Raw genomic sequence first — 26870 nt, 5'->3', positions numbered from 1 at the left:
TTCAACCAACAGTTCCAAACATGTCTTTATTGTTCTGGAACAAGTCCATGCTACATTGTACATCATCAATCCATGCAGGTACAGAGCTACAAACAACCCACGCTCTTCTTTTATCTGTATAAGACATGTTTCTTCTTTTCCCCCCTTGTGCTGTTCAATTGTCTTGGAAAAGAATGAGATCAGAGCCAGGGTGTGTTATATAGGGGTGTGACCACGGTCTTCGTCTGGAGATACTTCTCAAGGCCGTCCATGCCCATGTCCTTTCCGAACCCGCTCATCTTGTACCCACCAAATGGCGCATCGGGGTCGAAGGCAAAGTAGCAGTTGATCCAGATGGCGCCTGCACGGATCGATCGCGACACCGTGTTTGCGATGTCAATGTTCTTGGTCACGATGCCAGCGGCCAGGCCATACCGAGTGTTGTTTGCTTTCTGAATGACCTCCTCAACGGTCCTGCAATATTACAGTGCAGCTGTTTCAGACTTCCAGTTTGAGCTGCCAGAATGAAAATTGTTCAGGGAAGAGCCAATGAGCCATACTTGAATTTCATGAGCGCCATCACCGGCCCAAAGATTTCATCTTGTGCGATCGCCATGCCATCCTGCATTAGCATTTTTTTTGTTAAGAAAATTCAGTCCTTCCTTTTACTTTTTTGTTCATGGTCACGAAAACAAAATATGCTGTTCACGTTGAGCACTGACCTTGACGTCCGTGAAGATGGTGGGCTCAATGTAGTACCCCTTGTCGCCACAGGGCTTCCCTCCAGTGACCAGCGTGGCACCTTCCCGCTTCCCGATATCAATGTACTTGAGAACCTTCTCATACTGGTCCTTGTCAACCTGCATTGCAATTCCACAGTTGGTCGTTGCAGCAAGGGCTGTGCATTCTCTGCAGACTGAATCACTGATGCTCATACCTGAGGGCCTTGGTTGACACGAGGATTGAACGGGTCTCCGACCACCGATTTCTTGGCGAGCTCGGCCGCCTTCTTCACGAACGCGTCGTAGATCCCTTCCTGCACGTAGATGCGCGTGCCGGCGACACAGATCTCGCCCTGTGACATTGCAGGTGATTAAGAACTCTGTCCAAACTAGATGATCCGAAATGATCAGCAGGCGATTAAGAACACATAGTGAGCATTGTAGCATACCTTGTTGGTGTATGTAGCAAAGTTGACGAGGTTCACGGCCATGTCGAGGTCGGCGTCATCGAAGACGACGATCGGAGACTTGCCGCCCAGCTCGAGGGACACTGACTTGAGATTGCTTTCGGCGGCCGCCTTCATGACGAGGCGACCGACCTCCGTGGACCCGGTGAAGCTGAGCTTGTCGACGTCCATGTGCGATGCGACGGCGGCACCGGCGGTGGGCCCGAACCCGGTCACGACGTTGAGGACGCCGTCGGGGACCCCTGCCTCCTTGGCGAGGTGCGCGTAGAAGAGCGCGGAGAGCGGCGTCTGCTCGGCGGGCTTGACGACGACGGCGCACCCCGCGGCGAGGGCCGGGCTGACCTTGAAGAAGAACATGGTGGTGGGGTAGTTCCAGGGCACGATGTGGCCGACGACGCCGACGGGCTCCTTGAGCGTGTACCCGTGCATCCGCTGCGCCATCTTGAGCGTCTCGCCGTGGATCTTGTCGGCGGCGCCGGCGTAGTAGCGCAGCAGGTGCGCCGCGCCGGGGATGTCCCGTACCTTGCCGACGAGGAAGAGCTTGCCGGCGTCCACCGTGTCCAGCATCGCCAGCTCCTCCACGTGCTGATCGATCAGGTCTGCGAACTTGTGCAGGATCCGGCCCCGCTCCTGCACACGATCAAGCAACACATATAGGCGCGAAACAAAGATGCACGTCATTCGAACTCAGTTGGGGTTGGGCCCAAATCCAAAAGCTTCGTTCTTCTTACATAGCCCGTCATCCTGGGCCAGGGCCCATTGTCGAAGGCCTCCCGAGCGGCCTTCACGGCGAGGTCGACGTCGGCCTTGTCGCCCTCGGCGATGTTGGCGATGACCTCGCCGGTGCGCGGGTCCCGGGTCTCGAACGTCTTGCCTGCAGAAAGAGAGTTCAGCGACCCGTTACTTTCTCTTTTCCATCAGATCAAATTTTGAAGACCACTTCAGGGCCATGAGTGCTGGTGTTACTTGAAAAGCTCTCACAAATTGGACGAAGCCAAACTGTTTGAACTTTGAGACGCGGTGTTTTCTGCTAGGCCTGCTAGTGGGCGGTTGAAATGGGTTTTACAGGGCGGGTTGTGACGTGAGGTGTGTTTGAATATCTAATGGGTTGGGACGGGTTGGGTATATCAGAAATGTGGGTTGGGTGGGTTGAAAGTGGTTTTTTGTTTGAATTTGTACAGGTTTAACTCATAGGTTTAACTTTCACATTTCGACTCTTGACGTGGGGTTATGATATAAGTCCAGCCGCACTGCTTTGCACAAAGTAGCGGACTATCAAAATAATTCATTTGCAACAAATTTCAGTCAATTTCTCAAAAATTTTAAAGTGTGAACGCGAGGTTTTAATTTTAGGGTCTGACTCTTGACGCGGGGCCCACATATAAGTCCAGCCGCCCTGCTTTGCACAAAGTAGCGGACTGTCAAACTAATTCATTTGCAACAAATTTTGGTCAATTTCTCCAAAATTTTAAGGTGTGAACGCGAGATTTTAATTTCAGGGTCCGACTCTTGATGTGGGGCCCACATATAAATCTAGCCGCACTGCTTTGCACAAAGTAGCAGACTGTCAAACTAATTCATCTGCAACAAATTTGGGTCAATTTTTCTAAAATTTTAAAGTGTGAACGCGAGGTTTTAGTTTTAGGGTCCAACTCTTGACGCAGGGTCTACATATAAGTCTAACCGCACTACTTTGCACAAAGTAGCGGACTATCAAACTAATTTATCTGCAACAAATTTTAGACAATTTTCCTAAACTTTTGAGGTGTGAACATGAGGTTTGTATAAACTTATAGGTTCATGTACCAAACCTATGGGTTATATCAATTTGTAGGGCGGGTTGGGTTAGGTTTACACAATAGAATTATGGAGCCGGGTGGGGTGGGTGAATGAGTTAATTTATTGTGGGTTGGGGTGGGTTTGGGGCGGGTTTCAACCCATTAGCAGGCCTATTTTCTGCAGCTTTACGGGTGTTTGGATCGTTGAGCTAAAGTCTAGTTCATGTCACATCGAATCTTCGAAGGTTAATTAGGAGGACTAAACATGAGTTAATTATAAAACTAATTATACGGATTGAGGTTAATTTGCGAGGCAAATTTATTAAGCCTAATTAATTCATGATTAGCCCATGTTTACTGTAGCATCACATTGTCAAATCACGGACTAATTAGGCTTAGTAGATTCATCTCGTAAATTAACTTCATCTATACAATTGGTTTTATAATTAGTCTATATTTAATACTTCTAATTAACATCTAATTGAATGACAGGAAGTTTAGTCCGCGGATTAAAGAACCGAACACCCCCTTGACAAAAGCATCATCGCTTATTCAGCTAGTTGCAGTTAAGAAAAGCAGGACGTTGACGTTACAGCCTTACTACGACTCATGGAAGGACAAAAGACAAGTTAAATAATCATAGCAAGCAAGTAATGCCGAGTAGCTAGTGCAGTCCCACTCCTCGATTCCCGTCACGAGACCTTTTTGCACGGGGATGAAGACAAGCGATGAACATTATCTCCTGACACGAGACAGTGAACAGACACGGCGGTGGATCTGGGCCGGCCGGGCTCGATTTGGAAGGCCGTAGTAATAATTTCATTTCAAAAAAAATATTTTTTTCGTTTCAAAAAAATATTTTTTTCGTTTCAAAAAGGTGGTAGTAATAATTTCGTTTCAAAAACTTATAAACTAGGTGGTAGTAATAATTTCGTTTCAAAAAAAAAATTTCGTTTCAAAAAGGTGGTAGTGAATTAGTGATAATCACTTGTAGTGCTCCACGTTCAAAGTAACTTGTGCCTCGCTCTGCTTTTGTGGACTGACAGCCATGTCCCTATGATTAGAACCCAGTGGAGGCACCGGTGGGCATGTTGTTGAATGTTGATCGATCGGGATACCAAACAGATTCTAGTTGGCAAGCACGTCCTGGTCGGTCTTCGTATGTAATCAGGGTGCGCCCCCTTTGTAAACTTTGAAAAGATGCATGCGCGTACATGTGTTATGTGTAAGCCAATTTCGATGAATTCTGAAACTGAAAACTCTCGAGATTCTGACATACTACTGCAAGTGTAAGTCTGCAGCTACTTGGGGTACCATTTTGAGCATGGTTTCGTGCTAAACATGGGCTAAGCATGGGAGAACGAAGGTATGTGCTATATCTGATGAAGGACTGGTAGCGCCTTTTTGTGCATGTGCAGATTGTGGGCATGTAGCTTTATTTGATTTGCAGAAACAAACGGTATTCTTTAGAACCAATAGGCAAGCATAACTTTCAAGAGCGTTTGCAGTCGCTATCATTCTGGTGCACGTATATATTTCCAATACTACTCCTACATCGCAATCGAATTATGGCGCGTGCGTTCTCGATCTCCTGTACGTTGAAGACAAATTAAATGTATATTCCCTATCGCTGTAGTAGTATTCATGCACTGATGCAGGTGCAGCTTGCAGAAAGATGGATGGTCTAGCTCGATGAGATTGAGATGAGTGTGACAAAAAGAAAACAAATTCAAGTGTAATCGGATCGGATCCCCCCATGAAGCAAGCAAGCAAGCAAGCAGGTCATCGTTTCTCTCCTCGATAGATCCTTGCTGGCTCTGACTTGTGAGCCTCTGCTAATGAGGCCTAACCGGGAACGCGTCCATGGGCGGCGCGAGAACGTTGAGAGCTAGAGACGGCAAGGGAAACACGGGACGCCATATACGTATGGATGGATGGGCGCGTACCGGAGACGGCGTCGACGAAGTTGCCGTTGATGAAGAGTTTGTTGAACCTGACCTCCACCCTGGGCACCTCGAACCCCTTGCCGCCGCCGCTCCCGTTCGTCGCGCCCGCCATGGCGCCGCAGACGTTCAGAGCGAGAGGTGTGGGTGTGGCCGCGAGAGAGGAGAGGAGAGAGCGTGGAGGGACGGAGGACGCTCGCTCCCCGAGGCCTTTTTAAAGGGGAGTCGAGCGCCGTAGCCATTGGTTTTCCTTTCCTTGTTAATTAATTACAAGAGATCCGATGCATGTGTGAGTATGCGCAAAAAGGTCGTCGCGCTGACGCCCGGGCAAATTAACTGACCGGGAGCCGGAGATTGGACGGGCGGGCGGGCGCGAGCACGGCGCTGCCGCTGCCGGCCACGCCGCGACACATCAACGTCACCACCACCACGCAGGCAGCGACAGCACGTTACACACGGAGAGGGAAAGCGGCAGGCGGTGACGGCGCCCGGCGAGCTAGGCCGCGACGGCCGCCGAGGCAAAGGTCACCGACCATCTACATGTGCATCGGCCGGGCCGGAGCTGAAGCTTCTACAATCTGCAAGGCCACTCCGCCGGCCGTGCCGGGTCGCCGGACGCTCCGTGGCGCGCGCGTCGCCAGCAACCATTGCATGGACTAGCCCGACTCACATTATTGAAGCGATTGGATTGACAAGATACAAATTCGCCAGAGTCACAGTCCATGCATGACTCCCATCGGTACAATACAAAATACACTATGCTGGCACAAAGACATGTAGCCGTACGAAGACAAGCGATGGGCAATGGTTGGAAGATGAGTCATCCGGGCCGGGCGAGGTAGCGAACGAGCAATGAGCCAAAGGCCAGCACCAGAAAAATGCCGGCGATTGCTGCCTCCGTTGGCGGGTATGTACGCGCAGCTCAGCAGTTGGTTAGCTTGTCACCATCGTCCCATCGCATGGAGGTTGTGTGCGGTAAGGTGTTTTCCTTCCGAGTATTCGCAACGAAATGGTTTTACGAGACGATGTTTTTTGTAATTTTCTACTTACATATTACTAAGTGGTTGTAGCTGTCAATAATCTACATCCAAGTGATGTAGATTAATGCTGCTCAGCTTTGTTTTTGTTTGTGCCTGTCGTGATGGCGAGATTAGCACTGTCCATCCACCTCGCACTTTGTTTTAATAAGCGTAACCGTGGTGCACGTGGCCCTTGTAAGAACAGAGGAATTCAGTGTCCAGGTCCAACGCAACCCCCTCTTCTACTCCCTAATTTTTCAAGATTATATGTAATCCAGTAGTAATCCACAAAGTTGCGCCCCGACGACGAGGGTTGGAACCTAGAAGGTCAATTGCGTCTGCTTCCTTTATTAGGTGCCAAATTACCTGCAAGTATACGGTACCCGAAGGACCTAGCAGCAAGCCGTGGCCGTGCACCAAACTGAAACAGTAGCTTTGACCCACCACAAAGTATCGGGACTCTGCAGGTTGCGCCTACCGTTTGCAACCGAGCAAGCTTTTTTTTTTTTTGTGCGGGTGAAGTGTGCATGGGCTTGTACGTTGCAAAAGAATTTTGCAGAGAGAGAGTTTACCAGCTCCTACTTGGTTACTGCAACCGGTCAATCTTTGTCAAGAGTCGATCTTGGCTTGTCAGTGCAGTGCTTCGAGATCTCACCCGCGACTAGTCCAAGGACGAAGCTAGCGAGGCAGGCTTGTCTCGTACTTCCTCGATGTGGCCACCCTCTGCTCCACTCACAGCCACTTGTCCACACAGTTTTTGAAGACGGGTTTGTACCCCCAGAAATTTTTTAACGAATGCTTTCCAAAATATTTAAATTCATGAAAACATTTGTACTCTGTAGTCTATATGGGGGTGGGACAATCATAAGTGTAATCATATGGGGGTGCCATTAGAGAACGCCGTGGTCTGGATTGGAGCACGGGCCGGGTTTCTTCCCCGGCTCCGACCCCCAAACAAACTCTGCAGCGGCGAACCTCGCCGGCGACGCGTCCATGCGCGCCATCGCCGTTGATTCAGTAGGTCAACAAACAGGCAGGAAGAACGGAGAGCTGGAGTGGACGAAGGGAGAGGGGGGGTGTGGGGCCGATTGGGCGTACGTACCGGAGACGGCGTCGACGAATTGGCCGTTGATGAAGAGCTTGGTGAACCTGACCTCCACCTTGGGCACCTCGAACCCCTTGTCGCCGCCGCTCCCGTTCGCAGCCGCCATGGCGCCGCCCGCCGCAGACGCAGGGATGGAGGGAGATGTGTAGTGTCGTGTGCGCGTGGACGCGGGAGAAAGGAAGAGGAGGATAGATGGAGGTGATGATGGATGCACGGCGGCTTGCAGGCAGGGCTTTTTAAAGTGGACGGCGGGGGATGGCAGGACGGCTGGCCAAAGGGCGGCATCGGACGGCGGCACATTCGTCTGCGGAACTGCGTCTGCTCCCTCCTTTCTTCATCTTTTTCTTTTCTGTTTTTTCTTTACTTTTCTTATTTAATCTTCGTTAACTCTACTAGATGTCGAAAGTCGTTCCCGGTAACTTATGGGCCATCTGTGTGGCTGTGGAACTTCACCTAAACAAAACTTTCCAACAAGTAAACTTTGAAATGGGACCTGAGGTTTTTAGTCTCGTGGTATACGTTCGTTTGTAATAGAATTTGAAAAATATTGAGGTTTATAAATTTCAACCATTAGTTGGTCAAATTATATGTATGTTTGGTATATGAAACTTATATCAATAGATTTGTATTTCAAAATTTCTTTTTGCGGCGTTGATTTCCTAGCTAGTGATGATGTATGCAGAGCATATTCTTCTATACGCTCCTAGGTCACGTCTCAACTAGAAGAACGTGACACGCAGCTGCACAACGGCGACCTCCAGTAAATCTGATGCTCTTGTTGGATTTAATCAAGTCCAATATTTTATCTAATTAAATCAAATAATTCTAAGGTTGTGTGTAGTACCACATGAAAATTTGACTGAATGTTAACTCAACTTATATACGTGAAATATATTTGCTTATATTTAGAAGTTGGGAAAATGGTGAAGGCGAGCCACAAGCGCGCGCCGCCACCGAGCCGAGGAGTGGCGTGGCATGGCGTGCGTGCGGAGCGGAGCAGCGCTGCTGCCGTGCCATGCATGCATGCATGCATGAGGAGTTTTGCTACTCAAGGTAATTAATTCTAGTGGCTTCTAATGGAGAGGAGTTTCTGGAGTTTAAAGCTGGTGTCTGTAGGGTTACGAGAGTTACTTCCTGACTACGAGATCATCATCATTTGCTTCGAGTGAAGGGTGACCATCAGGTTTTTAGGGAGCGTCCAGAAGAGAAGCTTCTGCTTGTGAGAATAAGTTCACTGCCACATCAAGTTTCCCGTCCATTAAGCGGAAATTCGCTGCCACATCAAGTTTTCCCGTCCCTGTTTCTGCAAGCACAGGAGTAGGGAGAGCAGGCCTCCGGAACCGAACCGTCTACGAGATCATCTGCTTCGAGTGAAGGGCGGCCATCAGGTTTTTAGGAAGTGTCCAGAAGAGACACGACTGTTCATTGGATGACATCTACTACATCGAGAGGAACAACTACATCAACAGAAACTATGAACGGCGCCAGGTATACTTCTGTTACACTTCATTTCCTAATTTCAACACTGATTAGTACTGTCTACATGTTTCTAAAGCTTAGATCACCTAAACTCTTACGCATATTTGATGTCATAGTATTTTTTGGATTAAATTAGTACTGAAATTGTCTAGTTTTCTAACATCTCTTCCCATCAACAGCCAACAAGGTTGCTTTTTGATCCGGTCGCATCGTCATTAAGGGTCCAATTAATTAAATATGTACTCATCTCAAAGTCTAGGCCCCGTTGAAATAAGCGGATGCTGCGGCGCTCTCAATCTTTCATCGATCAGTCATCACACTAAATAGATCGAGTGGTACTCACAAGTGGCACACGGCGCGTACGTAACCATGGCATAAACTATTTGGAGGAAAGACGACATCAATAAGCTTTTTGCTGTTTATGTATGTATATAATAGTACAATAATATATTCACTGTGTATGATATCATATCCTTGAAATGCCGCCTCATGTTGCGCTTCAAAACTGGAACAGTCCAGCGGCTTTTCACACGAATGGCAAAGCTCTGAAACCAGCCTTGTTTACTTCCTAATTTGGGAGTGGCAAAATTGACATTTTGCTATAAATGCGCAACTGTAGCGTTTCGTTTGTATTTGTGAATTATTGTCCAAATATTGAATAATTAGGCTTAAAAAATTCGTCTCGCAAAGTACAATAAAACTGTGCAATTAGTTTTTGATTTCGTCTACATTTAGTACTCCATGCATGTACTGCAAGTTTGATGTGATGGGGAATCTTCTTTTTGCATAGTGTCAAAGTTGGGAGTTTGGAGAGAAGTAAACAAGGGCCTAACAAGGTCGGTTCGGCACACGTGTGTGTATAAAAGTCAAGATATGCTGACGGCCAGTTCTTGACCTGGAGCTGCCGGGGGCAACCACGCACCGACAACGTCGCCAGCTACCGATAGCACACATACATGGAATGGAACAGCACGCGTCCATACGCACCAAGCACCCGCGCCGGCCGGAGAGTGCGCGCATACAGACGACGCCCGGCGATGCCACGACGACCGCCGAGAGCGGCAGTGGCCGGCCAGCCGTCGCGAGCATCTACGACGACATCCGTCGAAGCTTCCACGGGTGTGTGGCCGTGCCGCGCCGGTCACCAGCAGCAACAGTGTAACCGTGTCGAAACGAAACGGGGGGATGGCAACGGTTTCCTCGACGGCGCAGGTGATTGGCGGCGAGGCACCGTCAGCTAGCTGACGGTGTCGATCGACGGTTGCGTTGCATAATGGCGACATGGCGTCGACGATGTGTCCCTCTCCTGGCCAGGGAACACGAGCAAGGCTACAAAGCTCTCTAGGCGGATGCATGTGTCATGCATATGCTTGTTTGTTCGAATCATTGACGTGAGGATCCGGGTACGCAACGGATTCGCAGCGACATCCCAGCTAACCAATGTACCCGCAGTGCCATCCGGTCGACCACGTACGCTCCTCCCTGGTACAAGTGATCGTGTACTTAACATTGCTGCTCGTATTCCCGTAACGACTGGCCCGCCCTCACGTCGCGAGCAGCCCGGCGAGTCCACGGCTCCACGCACGGTGGCCGCCGCCGACCCTCAAGGTACGAGCACGACGGCAAGCACCGAAGCCTGTTCGAGTCCGTCCCGGCCGCTCAGCAGCACAGCGGCTGCACAGGTTCCAGGAACAAGATGCTGACAACCAATGTCACGTTTAAACGTTTCCCACGCCTCGACCTCACACCATGCAGTTGAGAAGCAATAAATCAGAAACATAACATGTCATTCATTCTGAGGAACTTTCAGCAGCACGGTCAGAGACACATTATCATACATGGTTTCAACAGATTTCGCATAGGCTCAACCGCTGCACAGGCCACCCAGGCGTAGCACAAAACATATACTGTACGGGTGCCCTTGATACTCGTTTTCAACACCACCGTGATATTAGGGCATGGGGATATTGGGACGCAAACTCGCAGAGCGTCCCAGTTAACAACGTACAAGCACCATCTGGCGCACTAGAGCTCCCTAGGAAAAATGCTAGTGTACATTACATCAATTTTATGGTACAGAGGAGCAAGATGCCTTCAGTGACGGACGGCTTTGCCTGCTTTCTCCTGACCACCTTCTTGGAGTACAATGTTACATGAGGCAACTCAAGCCTCTTCAACAAGTTATGTCGGGTTTCTGAAGAATGGATGGTCCAGAGCTTCTTGGGCAGTGAGACGCTCCGATGGCTCAAATCGTAATAGACCTTGTAGCAAGTCTGCCAGCACTGCCCTTGAATGGTCAGCGTTCCTTGATACCAGGTCCTGAAGTTGCGGTCCATAAGTTCAGGATTTTGAAGTTGAAACACCTCATATTTTCATAGCTTTGTACTCATGTTGAGTTACATTCGACATTTCCTTAGTCCATGTATGAAGCTAGTAGCAACTACTCCCTCCGTTTCAAAATGTAGGTCGTTTTGGCTAGATATATAGATTTTGCTATGCACCTAAACGGAGGGAGTATTATTCTATATAATAGGAATCTGAAGATAGACTAGCAATTCAATTGAAACAAAAACCTCACATCTATGTTCCCTATTTGCAGTGCAAAAAACCAATCTGATTGTATGTTTGACTTGGTTGCAGATTGTCCACTCTAAGCCTGTTTTATGACGTGTTATTAAGTAATTTTGGTGTCTTCCAAAAGAAAAGGTTCATATTAAGTAAATTTTGTGCCTTCCAAAAGAAAGTTCATAAATGCCAAAAAGTTACTAGCAGGAATAGCAAACAGTATACCTAATAACTACTTGCTACTCCCTCCGTTCCAAATTGTAGGTCGGTTTGGATTTTTCTAGATTCATAGCTTTTGCTATACACCTAGATATACGTTATGTCTAGATACATAGCAAAAACTATGTATCTAGAAATGCCAAAACGACCTAGAATTTGAAACGGAGGGAGTACCTAATAGCAAACCCTAACTTCTAACCTTAACCAAACCCTCCAGTTACCCTTGAAATCTAGGGAACAAGATAATATTAAAGTTTCTGAATCAAGAAGCATGAATAGTTGATAGAAAAGCATAGCCAAAATAGCAAAATTGAGGGAAACCTTTAGGCGATCCAGTTTTCTCACAGCTCTGATGCTCTCTCTTGAAACAGCCCCTTCAGGCCAATTTAAACGTGTCGCTCTCCTAAAATATTTCTGAGCAGATGAACTGCACATTCCGGGTGACTTAAGTAAGCACAATGTATGACTTTTGAAAAATAGAAGGAGAAAAACAAATAGATTGCAAGCTAACACCATAGGAATATCATGTGGCTGCACCTTCTGTACACAAGAGTTTCAATGAAATTCTAGCATTCACAAATTCAGCATAACATGCAGGCAATACATGTAGCAGAGATACACGCACTTGCATAAGTAATCAAGAACAAAGAAATAGAAAAGGGGCACAAGCTATTATTACTAGTGGCCATAAAAGAAGCTATGAGCTTTGAAAATCAAGTGGCAATAAACAAACTAAAATAAATCATATGCCAGTTAGGTACAACTGATACTCTGCTATTGATCAAATACTATGAAGTGTAACAGGATTAGAAACAAATAAACTTGGTTCAACTCTACAGGCAGAATCGAATGCGCACCTTCCCCCCCCCCCCCCCCCCCCCCCCCCGCCCCCCCACCCCACCCAACGAAAAAACTCGAACATGGAGCAAATAAAGATAGTTTGCCTCTCACAAGCTGAATTGAACACACATCTATTCAATTCGAAACTGAAAATAATCAACAAATTAAGATAGTAAGGCACCTTGCTTTCCGTATCATATGCTCTGGTATAGGTCCCAAAACCCTCTCCATCATTGCTAGGTGTTCCAGATTCTCATGTGTTTGAAACAATGCTTCCCCCTAAAAAGCTTGATAACGTTAGGAAAACATCCATCACTAATGCTGAAAAAATAAAAGTGTGAGAAGCGATCTAACGGAGCATAGCTCAACAAGAATACAGCCAACACTCCAAATATCACATGGAAAACTCCAGCCTAGGCCTGCAATAGAAATATTCAACATCATCAGAATTAACGATTGAAATAACTGAAGAAGAACCATTAGCAACTAGCATGATAGCCAGCATAACAACTATGGAACAGGAGAACAAGTCTTATTCATATTTTGCACATAAGCATAGAGTTCAGTCCAATCAGTTTCGTCAATACAGTGACACTCAATCATCAACTGTAAAACTAAATATGTTCAGAAAACATTGAAGAAGAAGAAGCACCAACTTTTTCTGTCAATCTGTTATCAATTGTGCCATTCCAAAGTAAATCAGAGTATGAATTAGGATGCACCAGGACTTTGCTATGATTTTGAATGGCATGTGCTTTATTCTATTGGAGCATATTTAAGAGCACAGAAATATTCACTTTGAGTGCTCTCAAAAAAAAATTCACTTTGAGTGATAGTTCATACCTCAAACAAGATAAAATAGAATCAAACCTTTAAGAATAACCAATTTACCTAAGATTATTTCAGGTGCCCTGTAATGCCTCGTAGAAACAATCGAGTTATGTTCCTGATTATCAAAGGCGGTACTACCAAAATCTATCAGCTTTATGGCACTGGACTTTGGCAAGCACTTGAAATGCATCTCATCTTGCGAACTCTTCTGTACAACCCCAAGCAATCATTCAAGAAAACTGCTAATACAGTATGCCTATGAACAAAATAGCAGATGATCACTAAAGAACTGGTTGAGAATAGGCACCTTTGAACTTGGAACTTTTATAAACTCAGAAGATACAAGAAGTATGTTTTCTGGCTTCAGATCGGTGTGGATAAGCCGCAACTCATGCATATCTGTTTCAGAAAGAAAGAAAGATGGTCAACACTGCCCCTTTGGAGCAATAGAAAATGAAGCTGCAGTGCCAAATTAGCTAATAATTAATACACAGAATCAAGCAATAACTAACACACATGCTACAGATTCCAACAGTTGCCGTCCAAACTCCCGCACAAGTTCCACAGGGAAAGGTTGATATCTATTTCGCTTTAGAAAATCATACAAGCTTGGCCCAAGCTTCTCAAAAACCTGACAAAACCATTGATATCCATTGAATAAAGAATATTTTTGATTTCTGACCATATCAGGGAACCTTCATGAGCAAAGAACAAAAAAGATCTGCAGTCAAGCAAATCTTACTACAGCTGCATTATCATAATTTGTATAGATGAGTCTCTCATTTCATACATAGGGTATTGAGTGGGCCAATAAGATAAATATTATCAACAAACAAGACATTGCCAGAAATGAGATGCAATGTCAGAAATGGTAACTGATTTTTAAAACTACAGGATAATTGACAAAAAGCTAGAACTTACAATGCATATATGATTACGATAGTCAAACCATCTCTGAATTTGGACACAGCTGGCAATTGAAGAGGAACTGTCATGTCAGAAACAGAAAAAGGTTATACTTTTAAGTAATAAAGTTTACAGAGACACTCACAGCGATCTGTATTTCTCATTTTCTGCAAGGCGGTTGAGCACATCTATCTCAATCATTGCGGCATCACGGTACTTGCGGATGCTCCGAACAACTTTTATGGCAACATATTCACGTGTTTCACGGTCCCAGCATTCCAAAACACGCCCAAAAGTACCTACGAAAATCCAACTCGCAGCGCTCTTCATTAGAATAATAGTGAAGATACCCAGCAGAAGAGGAGGCGACAGTTTGCAGAAAACCCGAACCTTCTCCCATTTTGCTCAAAATTTTATCTGCATATTCATAAGCAGACTATCAATAAACATAGCCAAACCCTACAGTATTTAAAGTACCAACTAATCCAAGTCCAGAAATATACTGAGAACTAAGCAAACTGCATCCATGCATAAAGTTACTACTAAACTCACAAAAACTTAAAAGATCAAAATGGGAACCCAGTAACGATTTAACACATAGAATCTATCAGCCCAAATTATCGGGCAAAAATTCATGCCACGACAACAGAAAGCCTAAAAGTAGACTACCAGTTTCCTAGCACGATTTCAGGCCAATAAAAAAACAGATAAAACCAAATAACAAAAAAACGTTGTCCGTGCACGAGGGCTAAAGGATCCCAAATAGAGAGCTAAGAGTTGGGTGCTTACATCGGCGGGTCAAGTTCTCGCCGAGATCGAAGACGTAGTGGCCGTCGCGGTCGTCCTCTCTCCATGGCGGCGACGCGCCGCCCCTCGGTACCTGCGTCCACAGCGTGGCCGAATCTGCATCAGCACACCCCCAAACCCCGTAAATCCGGGAGCACACACGAGCAGGGCGGGCCCCACCACTTCCCGCTCCGGCGGCGGCGCGGCGTGGTCGTCATACGCTTGGCGCGTTCGCTTCCGAGACCGCGATGACTCCATGGCAAGCTCCGAGTCGATGGGGATGACAGGTGGGGGGAGGGGAGAGAGGGAGAGAAACCCTAGATGGAGAGAGGCGAGGTCGGGGCGCGCTAATGGCGGCGAGCCGAGGAGGTGTGCAGGTTGGGGCGGCGAGGCGTGGCGGGCTGGGGCCCAGATGGAAGTGAGGGGCGGCAATCAGTGGTAGACGGGCCTGAGCTCGAGCCATTTGAGGGCCGTCTGGGCTCAAGCTGGCTTTGGGCTCAGGCCATTTTTGTTTCAACCGTGCGTGCCACCGTCACGACTCACAGCGCACTAGGCCGTTGCAGTGTTTAGTGCTATGGCGGTGAAGTCAGGCCCTGTTTGGAGCCCCGACTAGTTCAATGTTTGATGTCACTTAGGATTAAACGTGAGTTAATTGTAAAATTAATTGCATAAGGCACATCTAATTGATGAGTGGAACCATTGATCCTAATTAGATCATGATTAGCTCATGTTTACTGTAGCACAACATGTGCTAAACATGGATGGATTATGATCAATGGATTATACTCATCAATTAGTTGTGACTTATGCAATTAGTTTTGCAATTAGCTTATATTTATCTGTCCTAACTAGTATCGAAACATTGGACTAATTTTTAGTTGGAAGTCTCCTGTGCTGTGCTTTGTTAGCGCACTAAAATGCCATCTAGGTGCAAACAGCTAGCATCAAGTTCCATCGTCGTACACACAAATCTGTACTCCCTTTGTCCTATGAAAAGTGCAATTCTAATTTTCCCCAAACAGATTAGTGGTGGTGTGAAAAGACTCCTATACCCTCATTTATCTGCTACATGTAGTAAGTTTTGGCATGTAAATCAAATCTGACCACTTAATTAGGAAGATAGTTAGATCTAATTTTTAGGATTGCACTTTTTTATAAATTTTCTTTAAAATGCTAGAATTGCATTTTATGGGATGGAGGGAGTAATTACATGGATAATTAATTTTTTCTCTCTCCATTGCTTACATTAACTTGAGTGTGGCCCGGATAGCCAAATTGATATGGGTTACAGGGTTAGTCGCAAACGATATGTGCGTGGAAATGATGCCACTCATGAGTCATCAATAATAGAGTGCGGTATATACGTGCGACATAAGCCAGTAGTGCTAAAAGTAGTACTACTTTCGTACCGATTTATTTATCATCATTAACTTTTGTCATGATATTTTATCATTCATCTTATTAATAAAAAAAATTATGTAAGTATCATTTAATTCATTTGTGGTTTATTTTATTATAAGAGGTATTTTAAACATAACTTATCTTTATCTTCTTTATATTTGAATAAATTTGTTTAATAAACGAATAGTCAAATGTTGCAAGGAAAAATTAACAATGATAAAATATTTTGATACGGAAAGAATATCAGAAGGAGAAAGATTTGAAAGACTATACGGTACACAAAATCGTGCGCCTCACGGTAGAAGCATAAAAGGCCCACCTCATGACAGTACAATTTGTTTGCGTAGAAAAATGGAATTTATGTTATCATTATTCCTTATTGACATGAACTCCACTTAATAACGAACCATTTACAGCACATGATGGATGAATACTAGACTGCAACTTACTACAGCAAGTCGAATCATCATCACATCAAAGTAAAAAAGAAAAAGAAAAAGAAAAGAAATGATCTGCCCGGCCCCGGCGGCCAAACTGCTCTGCTCGTCGAGCAGCTGATAGCCGGCGAACAGAAATCAAGACGCTATCTAGTAGTACCAACTTTAGAAGCCTCTCTCCTGCTTTGAGCTCTAGGAGGATCGGACGTCGACCCTGCGTATCATGTGACCAATGAATATGAAGAAACTAATTACTTAGGCTTGTGTGCTGTAAGCGCTGTTCAATTCAATTCAGTGCACGATGTAGGTGACGAAGAGCGCGAGGAGCATGAGGACGTAGGCGACCCCTTGGTCGATCGCCTTTGCTGCATCACCATCCGATCGAAACAAGCAATCAGTAATTAATAAGGTGGCATTAGCATCATTAGTTGGCTGATGATCAATCTCCAAAGAAGAGTCAGGCAACAGCAGCAGGTACTCACGATCCATTCTCCAGTTGGCGCCGCCGGCGCCGGAGCGAGCGGCCGCCGGCGTTGCGGCGTGGCAGAGGCAGGGGTGCAGCAGCGTGGCGAGCAGCAGGTACGCCAGCAGGGTGAGCCTCGCCGCCAGGGAACTCATCGTGCGTGTACGTGCCCAAGCGATGAAGTGGCTGGTGATGAGGAGCTTGATGGTCTCGGCTGGTCGATCGGCTGCGGTACAATGTCAGGTACGGTGGATGTGCCTGCTGACTACTGAACCGATCGAGATGGACAGCTCTCTCAGTGTAAGTGACAATAGAAGGAGGCAGCGGTGTGCGCATGTATTTATACCCTGAGAGCCGCCGGCCGGCGATGGCCATGGCATGCACCGCCCGGCCGGTAGACTCGGCCTAGCTTTGGTGGCTCGTGGTCGACGACGAGTCCATGTAGGCCGGCGGGGGCGAGCATCTGATGAGTGCAGCGGCCAACCCCATCCGTCCACCGATCCACGGGGCGGCCGGCCGGGCGGGGCCGGGTCGAGCGTGCGCATGTCAAACTTGGCGGGAGTCGGGAGGGACGACACGACGTTGTACGTGGACGCGGTCCATTGTTTCGGGCTCTGCGAGTCTGCATCATGCATTCATGCATGCTTGCAAGAGCTATTCGTCGTCAGGGTCGGCAGCTGGCCGGCGCTGCTGAAAGGACCGAGGCGGGTAATGGATCATGGCCTTTAAAACTCACGATCAGTTCTGTTCTTACTAAGCTCAATCTTTCAAAATTAAAATTGTTAGATTTTTTTACCACCCCTATATGTACTACGCTACTACTGTATTTCGCCGATGGTGTGGCCGGTCCGATCCGGGTCTTTGAATGCATGCTGCCGTAGAACATCCATTTTTTTTCTGAAATAATACATGACATGCTCATATATACATGCACACTTACACAGGAAATTCTGATGGGCGTGGTTTATCACAAGAAATGTAATGAGTGCGCATGCGTCTCCTACTTTGTTTGGTATAAACATTCCACTTTCAGGGCATCATTTCTTACTGAAGGGTTTTGCCATATTTCCTACTCTGTACTGGGCAAAAGTTGCAGGTGCTGAAGGAATGCACCAGGCGTTAATTATATGCCAGATTATTTAGGCCATGCTCCTTACATCATCAGTCATCCTACTTTTTCGTTGCTTCATCTATATCAACTACTAAGTTCATACCCGTACGTTGCTACAGGCAAAAAAAAATGTTGAAAACCAAAACCTTTGCACAATTTTTAGAGGTACATAATATTTGCTTCATGAGTCATGTGGAAATTCAGTAAAGTACATTCAGATCCAATATTTATGTGTTGTGTGAAAGTTCAGTTAAATACAACCACACGTTTGTTTTCCAAAAATTTATGAGATGTCAATCATAATATTTGATGTTTAAAATCCAAGTCATATGTTCACAGAAGTACAATTAACACATATGGAAATGAACTTGCCTAAAATCGCCACCTGATGCAGTTAGAACAATGCGCCAAAGTGATTCTTCAGAGAAGCGATATATATTGGCACAAGAGGAGCATATTAATAAGCAAAGAACGCCATAAATACACGAAATGCACTTCCACCAAGTTCAGAGATGAAATATTATGCAATAAAAGTATGAACATGTAATACTACAAGATAGTCCATGAGTCAAGCACAATGCTGATGAACTTTTCCGAAAACTATAAGAAATCAGAACACCATACTATCTCTTATACCTCAGCATATTGGAACTTAATTTCAGCAGCTATGCCTATTAAATCACAGAAACAGTTAGTAAAAAAAATCAAAATTATACAGTTCTGATACGCAACAGACTTGAGTACATTTCCTCTTTTATTGGGTGGGCTGCCTAGTACCACTTTCTTGAAAAGCATCATATTGCCCAACCCTTCTGAGTTGTGTGAATCAGTACATACTAAAACATACTAAATTGCAATTTGGGGGGGGGGGGGGGGGGGGGGGGGGGGGGGGGGGGGGGAGGGAGGGGGGGGGGGGTGCAGTGGTACAAATGACAAGTTTCAGAGAACTCTTCATATAGTAATCTTCACCCACACACATGCTTCACTCCCGTTTGGAGAACAATGCTTGGATGCACATTTGAGGCCTTGAGGGGATCAAAGAGATGTCACGGTTGTTAGTATGTATAAATCATGAATGCCCACAAAGCAAGTTATAACTATCAATTACGGTCTGTTCCTGGAAAAATGTTAAACATGTTTAACGAGCTTGACAAAACTACCTCCCAGCTTCTCCATTCATTACATCATGGAATAGTGATAACGTATAGAATATTTACAGTACCTTGAAAACTGCATATTAATCAATATGGTCTTTCTTTATCCCATCGAGGTCACTGTTGTACAAGAACAGAGAAAACAAGTTAAATAGTTCAGATAATTATTTTAGAGATAGTCATCACCAAAGCATACTGACATGCAGTCAGTTTTATAAGTGGTATAATATCAGAACAGAGCTGATGTTTTGGTGCTATTTTCTGCATCTTTTGTATTTTGACAGGAAACTGTAGGGACATCCTACACCTAGGAGATTGTTAAACAGACTCTGAAGCCATGCATGCAGTAGTTATTGGCAAAAATAGCAGCCATGAGCCTGTGCTAATTATTTGGCTAATTCGGGATTTATCTAACAGCAGCATGGAGCATCCTACTCTGAGCATGCAGGTTACATTGGCGGAGGGCCCATAAGCATTCTCCAACCTGCAAGAGCATAAGCATTTCAAAGTACTAATTCAAATGAATCAAAGCAGTATTGCCATACTACAACACTATTGTCTAAACTGAACAGCAGTGGGATTAAATCAGTCAGAAGATATAAATTTGTTGCGCAAACTGTTTAACTCTTCGCTGGCCATGGGAAATGTAGTAGAAGTTTGGTGAACATGAACAGGCGGACTCCTAGGTTTCAGTGTTCAGAGCTTCATCTAAACGCTTTGGATAAGACATAACAGAAACCAGTTCAGAATTTCAGTGGCATATCTGGGGAAAAAAAACCCGTAAACATGGAATGGAACAACAACGGCCAACACTTTAATTGCTAAATTGTGTGCATTTGAGGCCTGCCAAATTATGAGAAATCAAGCAACCTCACATCCTTTTGGAATCTAACATTTCCAATGACATGAAACTGAAGTTCTGAAAGAAAAGGCACTTATGCCTTACCTGATTCTTTAAAAAATGAATCTACATGTAGCAGGATGTTATGAAGAGGATGCTGAAGAAATTATGAACTTGTATTCAGATTCATCAACCAAATCAAGTATAAAGAGTTGTGGACATTATGAAAAAAAATCTTGCCAGCTAACTATCGAAACTGCCATCAATAGATGGGAGTTGGGATTCAAGTGTCAAATACCTGTCCATTATACTTGTAAAAAAGTCTATGAGAAATATTTGAGGCCGTGCATACCTCCTGGAAATCTGCAAGTTGGGCGATGAGCTCCTTGGCCTATTCTTCAGGAGCACGTGCGTACAGCTCCAGCAATGTAGTTGCTCCAATGTAGTTCTCTTGTAAAAAACTGAATTTGCAAAGCTCAAATTAATCAAAAAGCAAAAGACAGGAAGTCAATCCAGATGAGCAATCCTTCCATTCATATTTTCCCACACGGGAGTTGGAGATACCTTTTTGTAGAAGAGCAAGCCCTTTTGAAAAAGAATTAGTACACACCAGCAGCTGAGCTCAATGCAGTGAATGAGAGAATTGATGTTACCTGCATTCCGTAGATTGGTAGTATTAGTGCTGTACAAAGTATTGATATCGTTAGGTGAACATGACAAAATGAACACACGATTAGTCTAAATCAGAGGTGAGTATGAAATGAGGTCACGTGTACTGCATCATTCTTAGACATAATTGAAATAACCCATCATGTGACACATACCCTGAAATTGTAGCGAGAATTTTAAAACATATGGAAGAACAATTCAGCTCCTACATGACATCCCAGCAAGGAAAAGAAGCCACCATCAGGAATCAAACAAATTCCATTTTGCGCAGCCTTACAGCCAGCAAGTACACGGGAAAACTAATCGATAAAACAGAACACACCAAAACACTAATCCATTATATTCTTTTCTTTATGTCAAGCAAGATGAGGCAGCAAAAAACATTGGTGGTTGTGACTGATAATTTCAATCAATTTTCTCCAGATATGTTTAATACATAGCTGTAATTGAGCAGCGCATACATTGGTTGAAGTTTGACTGTACCAATCCAAATGCAGTAAGCAGTTCCTTCTGTCTTAAGTATAGGAAAGAACCACATTCCTGAAAATCTATACAAACTACTATAACAGCAAGCTAAGTGACGCACATACACAGATATAGATCCACACTCAGATTTGTCTGCAGGATGGGGAGGACATTAGTGGTTCACACAGATTTGGATCATATGCTCAGATGAGGATCAATGACATGGCCCGCGTACCTGATCAGGGCGAATGCAAGTAATATTCTTGGCTGCCTGTTGCCCTACTGCAGCAGCTAGCGCTGTTAGGTTTTAGACTAATGCAAAATAACACCCAGTATTGTGATTTCTCCATATGTATTAAGTCCATGGAAAACACATTAAAAAAGATGGCGACCATATCTAGGAACCTAAAACTGGAGATAATTACAGCTGCATATGTAGTTAGGGGAATAGGAGGATTATGGAACCAAAACTCATGTATAGTCTACAAAGATTATTAAAAAAATCATAACAATAAATGTAGTCGTATTCCATTTTCACATTGTAATCAGCAGTTACAGTAATTAGTCTGGGTCATTTGAAGCTTAATTGATATGATAAATTAAATACCTCAGCCCTATGGACACTGCCAATACAAACATGCAGGAACCTCCTATTCACAAACACGCCAGATTAAGCTATCATGAACATAAAGCTAAGTTATTATTCTCTTTACCAAATTCATTCCGCTTGTTTATTAAACTTGAGAAGTCTATTGATAAAATCCCTCAAGTGAAAAGCAGCATTCAGTGACACAAAGCAAATACTGCATCTGGATATTTGAAAACTTAAATACTCCCTCCATTCCAAATTGTAGGTCGTTTTGCTTTAAAAAACTATACACCTACAAAAGCCAAAACGACCTACAATTGGAACGGAGGGAGTAGGAATCAAGCTATTTTAGTGGACGCGTCCAATCTGATCAATCAATTAGCCATTTTCGTAGTGAGATGGTGACCACCTCAAAGAGGAGCAGGAGATTAATGGAGAACAGGAGCAAATTCACTAATCACCAAATTCAGATGCCAAACCCAGGCCGCCGGTCATCATCTCACTACCAAATTCACTAATCACTATCCTCTATGCATTCAACAACTACAAAAACGGATCGACTATTGGGGATGTACGGATAGGCGGAAGAGGTTACCGTTTTCGGTACGCTCGACGACGCCGTAGGGGCGAGCTTGGCAGCTGCGCGGCCGGCACAGCAGTGGCCAGAGGTCGACGTCTACCAGCGCGGCCGCGAACGGAGGAGGCGTGGCGGCGAACGGAAGAGGCGTGGCGGACCCTGGTGGGGCGGCGAACAGAAGAGGAGCAGCGTGTCGGGACCCCGACAGTGACGGCGACGCCGTGCCCGCGAGCGCGTCGTAGGAGGTGGCGGCGAGGCGGAGTTGGGGAGGAGCAGGCCCTGCACGACCCGCGCCGCCGGGAGCGGGTGAGAGAACGCGGAGCCCCAGTTCAAGCCCACCGCGGAAGCCGCAGGTGGCGGTGCCACGGCGAGGAGCATGAGGAGGAGGAGGCCAGGTACGACTGGCGGCAACGCCCCAGTTCTTGCAGGGGGCGCGCCGGCGTGGCGGCGGACGGAGGAGCCGCGGCCGGGCGGCGGAGTGGAGCTGTAGAGGGGGCGCGGCGGTGTGGAGGAGCCGGTGGCGGCGCCGGCGTGGATGGGCAGCCGGGGGGGGGGGGGGGGAGGAACCGGGGTGCTCGGTAGCGCTGCAGCTGCAGCAGCCTAGCAGGAAACAGGAAAACAGGAATACAATGGTGAAGGGAGCGTTCAATTTGTTAAGGACATGTGCTCCGGCTGCTGCTCTTTTTCTTTTAGCTGTGCAGCCGATCGGCTGAGGTGCGCTGTAAGAGATAATAGGTGTCATAGAGTGTCTTTGCACTGGGAGATACCAACTTTCTTGCATTTCTCCATATGCTATTTTCAAATACCATATTTGTGACAGAATTGCTGTTTGGTGACAGTGGATGGACCAACAATCTGAAAGGACATATTAAATGATGCTCAAGTTTTTGAAGAATTGATCTTGGAATATGTGAGCACATATGTGAAATTGGCATTGATAATTCTTGAAAATGTTAGGAAGTATAAAAGCTCAAGCTATGCTCTCCTACAAAGTGATTTTTTACAACAGAGCTGTGATGTGTAAGATAAGTGTTACTACCCCTAAACATTATGGGTTAGGATTGGCCTAACTATGAGTTGTATCGAGATCACTGACAAATCACCACACTAGCCACACAAGTGGGCTCAAATATCAACATCTGGCTCAACTACCAACTGGACATGTGGCGTACCAATTTGGTCCAATATTATCTCTGCTTTGTAACTGACACTTAGGGTGTGATTGGTTAGCCAATGAGCCCCTGGCTCGCATCACGGATACACGCTCCCTCCGGCCAGGCTTTGCTAGATGCAGCATCCATTTGTTTGGTTTGCGTCTCTGTTCAACCAGGCTACTCAGAAACAACGATTGGTTGCCCGTTCCATGCTCAGCTAGTCCAATTTTTCCCTCAAAGCATGCTCGTCCACGCGCTCCTTTCGCATCGCGCAAGCCAGGCTCCGTGAAAATACATAAAACTTTCGCATCCCGCGAGCCTGGCTCAGAGGTACCTGTTGTATCCGAAGAGCCTGGCTCAATAGCTAGTGTGGGCATCCAATCACAGGTATGTTGCATCCGACGAGCCTGAACGTGGCTGGATGCAACCAACCAATCAGACCCTCAATGAGCTAGCCCAGAGGAGACATGATCTTGGCTGACATTGATCAATGTAGTTTATCCCTACGTACATTCATAAGCTACTTCTAGTCAGGTTGTGCACATTAAAACTTGGACTATCTTGAGTCAACGCATCGAGTCGATATGTTCGCAAATGACGCCTGAAACTAATTTCAAGCGCACTTACATACATGCAACAAGTCAATTGTGACATGCTCAAGATCGACGGCCACTAATTAATATATAATAAAAAAAGATACAACTTTTCACGTAGTGTGGTTACAAATGAAATTTATTCCATTTAACCTGTAATTTTGCTCTATTTGATCATGCATGCATGTTTTTTTTACTCCCTCTATCCTAGAATATAGCTATATTTAGACTTTTTAAAGTCAAACTCTTTCAATTTTAACTGTGAATAACGAAATAATCATAGAAACTAATAACATAATAATGGTAGTAGATTTATCATGAAACAAACTATCGTAATATGTAATATTTTCAATTATTTTTAGAGATATTTTTGGTCAAAGTTAAAAAAGTTTGACTTTGGAAAAAACTAAACGTAGCTATATTCTAGGATGGAGGGAGTATATTCTTCCTGAATATTATATAAAAAAGCTTGTCCAGCTGCCTTTGCTATAATTTAAAGTTAATTAATTTATTCTACCCTGCATCATGCGTATCATATAGCGAGATTTGGATGTATACACCGATTATTAGAAAAACAAATCCAAACTATTCCCCTCAAGTATGCACCTAAACTACTTCTTGATTCAATTTACCACCTAATCATGCTATTTGGTTAAATTTAACCACCAACACAATTTTTCTTTTCTTTTTCTCCATGCACAAGTGTAATCTTAGTTAAAATTTTGCGAGATGATAGTAGACATCATAGCACATATTAGAAAATACATCTTGAATTAATTATCATTATTTTAATAGGTATGATATTTAATAATGAATTAATTCATAGGATGTAAAATTATATGAAAATAATGATTAAAATGTGTAATATACTTTTTGATTTACACTAGAATCATGCCGTGCGTTGCTACGGGCAGCAAAATATTTAAATTACAATACACTGAGTATTAAACAAGATAATAATCGTGTGAAAATAAGAATGAACATTTAAAAATATAGGTCTGCCCATGCGTTGCTATGAGAAAAAAACAGTTCTTTCTATAAGCATTAGTCTCATCATATGAAATATTTGGAATGACATGCTGCAATGAAAGCATACACTTAGACTTAAACAAAGTACGGAGTAGTCGCCATCTGGTGTTAAAAAAATAATTCGCTACAAAAACCACCGTAGTATTCACAGTGTTCATGGTGCCAAATTAACTGGACACCGTATCTGAAAACTACAACTTCTACCTCACAACTCACAGTTACTTTTGAATGGCCCCCACTAATATTTTATCCTTCGTTCTCCTCCATTCTCCGTCAAAGTCTCCTGTTTTCTCTCTCCAATCCAATCCGCACGGAGCGGCATGCAGCGCGAGGCCAAGCCGTCGGGCGGGCGGGGCGGGGCTCTGACGGGGCCGGCGAGCCGCGCGCGGAGCCAATCCACCGGGCGACCGGTGAGGTGCTGGTTTGGCCAAGGTCCCAACGCCTGTGCACACAAATCCACAACCATGGCACCGGATTTGAGTGGAAAAATGAAGAAAGATTCAATTTGTACGATTCATCACTTTTGTGAGATTATACTTCGATTTGGCTTCAATCTTGTCAATGTCGTGCGGCCTCCATCGCAGCAAGGTCAGCAAGCTCGTGCAGGCCTGCAGGGGCGTGGACGGTGCCATGTGCAGGCAGCAGCGCTGGCCATCACGCCCGCGGCTGCGGCGGCAAGTGTCCGTGCGGCGGCCGACGGCGACGGCGACGGCGAAGCTCACGCGGGGGCAGGCGGCGCTCGTACGTGGGGCAGCCGAGGCGCAGAGGCACCGTCGACGTCGAGGCCCAGCACGGGGAGAGGCCGCGCGGTGGGGCCGCCGGGGCAGCAACGAGCACGGCAGCGGCCGCGGATCCGGCGAGCACGTGTGACGGCGCGGCTCGCAGCGGCCGGTAGCGGCGAGGAGCGTGCGTGCGGGCTGCTGCTGCGGGGCTCGGCGGTGAGCGCACGGGTCGCGTCGATTTTGAAGCTCTCAGGCGGCAGCGCCGCAGCGGGCATGGCTCTCGGGCGGCTGACGACGTGGCGCGGGGGGCCGCACGCTTTCTTCCGTCTTGGAACGGCCGCCGAAAGGACGTCGTGCATGCGATCCAGTTTCCTCTTTTTTTTTTCCTCTTGCAACGTCACCATTTTGCCGAGATGGCAGTTTATTAAATGTTATGGACACCATTGGTATTATTATATATCCATGAGTACTTCAAATTGATATACTATGGTCCGTTTGGATACGTCTGCTAAAGTTTAGCACCTATCACATCGGATGTTTGATGCTAATTAAGAGTATTAAATATAAACTAATTATAAAACTAATTGCACAGATGGAGTCTAATTTGCGAGACGAATCTATTAAGCCTAATTAGTCCATAATTTGATAATGTGGTGCTGCAGTAACCATTTGCAAATGATAGATTAATTAGGCTTAATAGATTCGTCTCACGAATTAGCACAGGGGTTCTGCAATTAATTTTATAATTAGCTCATGTTTAGTCCTCCTAATTGGCATCCGAACATCCGACGTGACACTGCTAAAATTTAGCACCTAGTATCCAAACCTCTCTATATGCATGAGTACTCCAAATTGATATACTATCTCCGGTGAGTAAAACCGTCCGAACGAGTAAAACCGTCCGAAGAGTATGGCCCTGTTTGGCACGGCTCCACTCCTAAAATCCAGCAACTCCATCAAAAAATTCAGCCAAACACCCCAACTCCAAAACTCCATGGAGCTGTAGTGCAAATGGAGGTGGAGCTT

General features: G+C 45.4%; 2 protein-coding genes and 2 long non-coding RNA genes across 7 annotated transcripts; all 4 read right to left on the bottom strand.

The window, feature by feature from the left end:
• LOC117859058 (aldehyde dehydrogenase family 2 member C4) lies at positions 1-7227 on the bottom strand. Of its 2 annotated transcripts, none has more exons than XM_034742233.2 (7): positions 7011-7227; positions 1900-2042; positions 1151-1798; positions 917-1054; positions 702-839; positions 540-601; positions 1-453 (listed from the first exon to the last, which is right to left on the bottom strand). In XM_034742233.2, exons 1-7 carry the CDS (start codon positions 7117-7119, stop codon positions 180-182), a joined length of 1512 nt encoding a protein of 503 aa, XP_034598124.1. In that variant the 5' UTR covers positions 7120-7227; the 3' UTR covers positions 1-179. The 2 variants fall into 2 exon arrangements, with proteins under 2 accessions (XP_034598124.1, XP_034598123.1); XM_034742232.2 differs by lacking the exon at positions 7011-7227 and adding an exon at positions 4893-5082.
• Positions 7228-10258: 3031 nt separating this feature from the next.
• Positions 10259-15038, bottom strand: LOC117857787 (serine/threonine-protein kinase AFC3). The gene is made up of 12 exons (XM_034740643.2): positions 14820-15038; positions 14643-14733; positions 14244-14270; positions 13999-14152; positions 13869-13917; positions 13464-13578; positions 13255-13346; positions 13008-13155; positions 12471-12535; positions 12298-12395; positions 11598-11703; positions 10259-10811 (listed from the first exon to the last, which is right to left on the bottom strand). Exons 1-12 carry the CDS (start codon positions 14895-14897, stop codon positions 10674-10676), a joined length of 1161 nt encoding a protein of 386 aa, XP_034596534.1. The 5' UTR covers positions 14898-15038; the 3' UTR covers positions 10259-10673.
• A 1346-nt stretch (positions 15039-16384) lies between these two features.
• Positions 16385-17503, bottom strand: LOC117858491 (uncharacterized). Its single transcript, XR_004640975.2, has 2 exons — positions 16960-17503; positions 16385-16842 (listed from the first exon to the last, which is right to left on the bottom strand). It is a non-coding gene; the product is annotated as an uncharacterized lncRNA (long non-coding RNA).
• A 1438-nt stretch (positions 17504-18941) lies between these two features.
• LOC140222713 (uncharacterized) lies at positions 18942-22901 on the bottom strand. 3 transcript variants are annotated; one of them, XR_011898157.1, is made up of 4 exons: positions 22365-22894; positions 20611-20699; positions 19274-20507; positions 18942-19076 (listed from the first exon to the last, which is right to left on the bottom strand). It is a non-coding gene; the product is annotated as an uncharacterized lncRNA (long non-coding RNA). The 3 variants fall into 3 exon arrangements; XR_011898156.1 differs by lacking the exon at positions 18942-19076 and having other exon boundaries at positions 19166-20203; positions 20399-20507; positions 22365-22901; XR_011898155.1 differs by lacking the exon at positions 18942-19076 and having other exon boundaries at positions 19166-20507; positions 22365-22900.
• Between the last annotated feature and the right edge of the window lie 3969 nt (positions 22902-26870).

This window comes from Setaria viridis, chromosome 5, assembly GCF_005286985.2.
Source record: "Setaria viridis chromosome 5, Setaria_viridis_v4.0, whole genome shotgun sequence".
NCBI classification, from domain to species: Eukaryota; Viridiplantae; Streptophyta; class Magnoliopsida; order Poales; family Poaceae; genus Setaria; species Setaria viridis.
The sequence above is the reverse complement of the archived record's forward strand: the minus strand, read 5'-3'. Positions and strand labels throughout refer to the sequence as shown.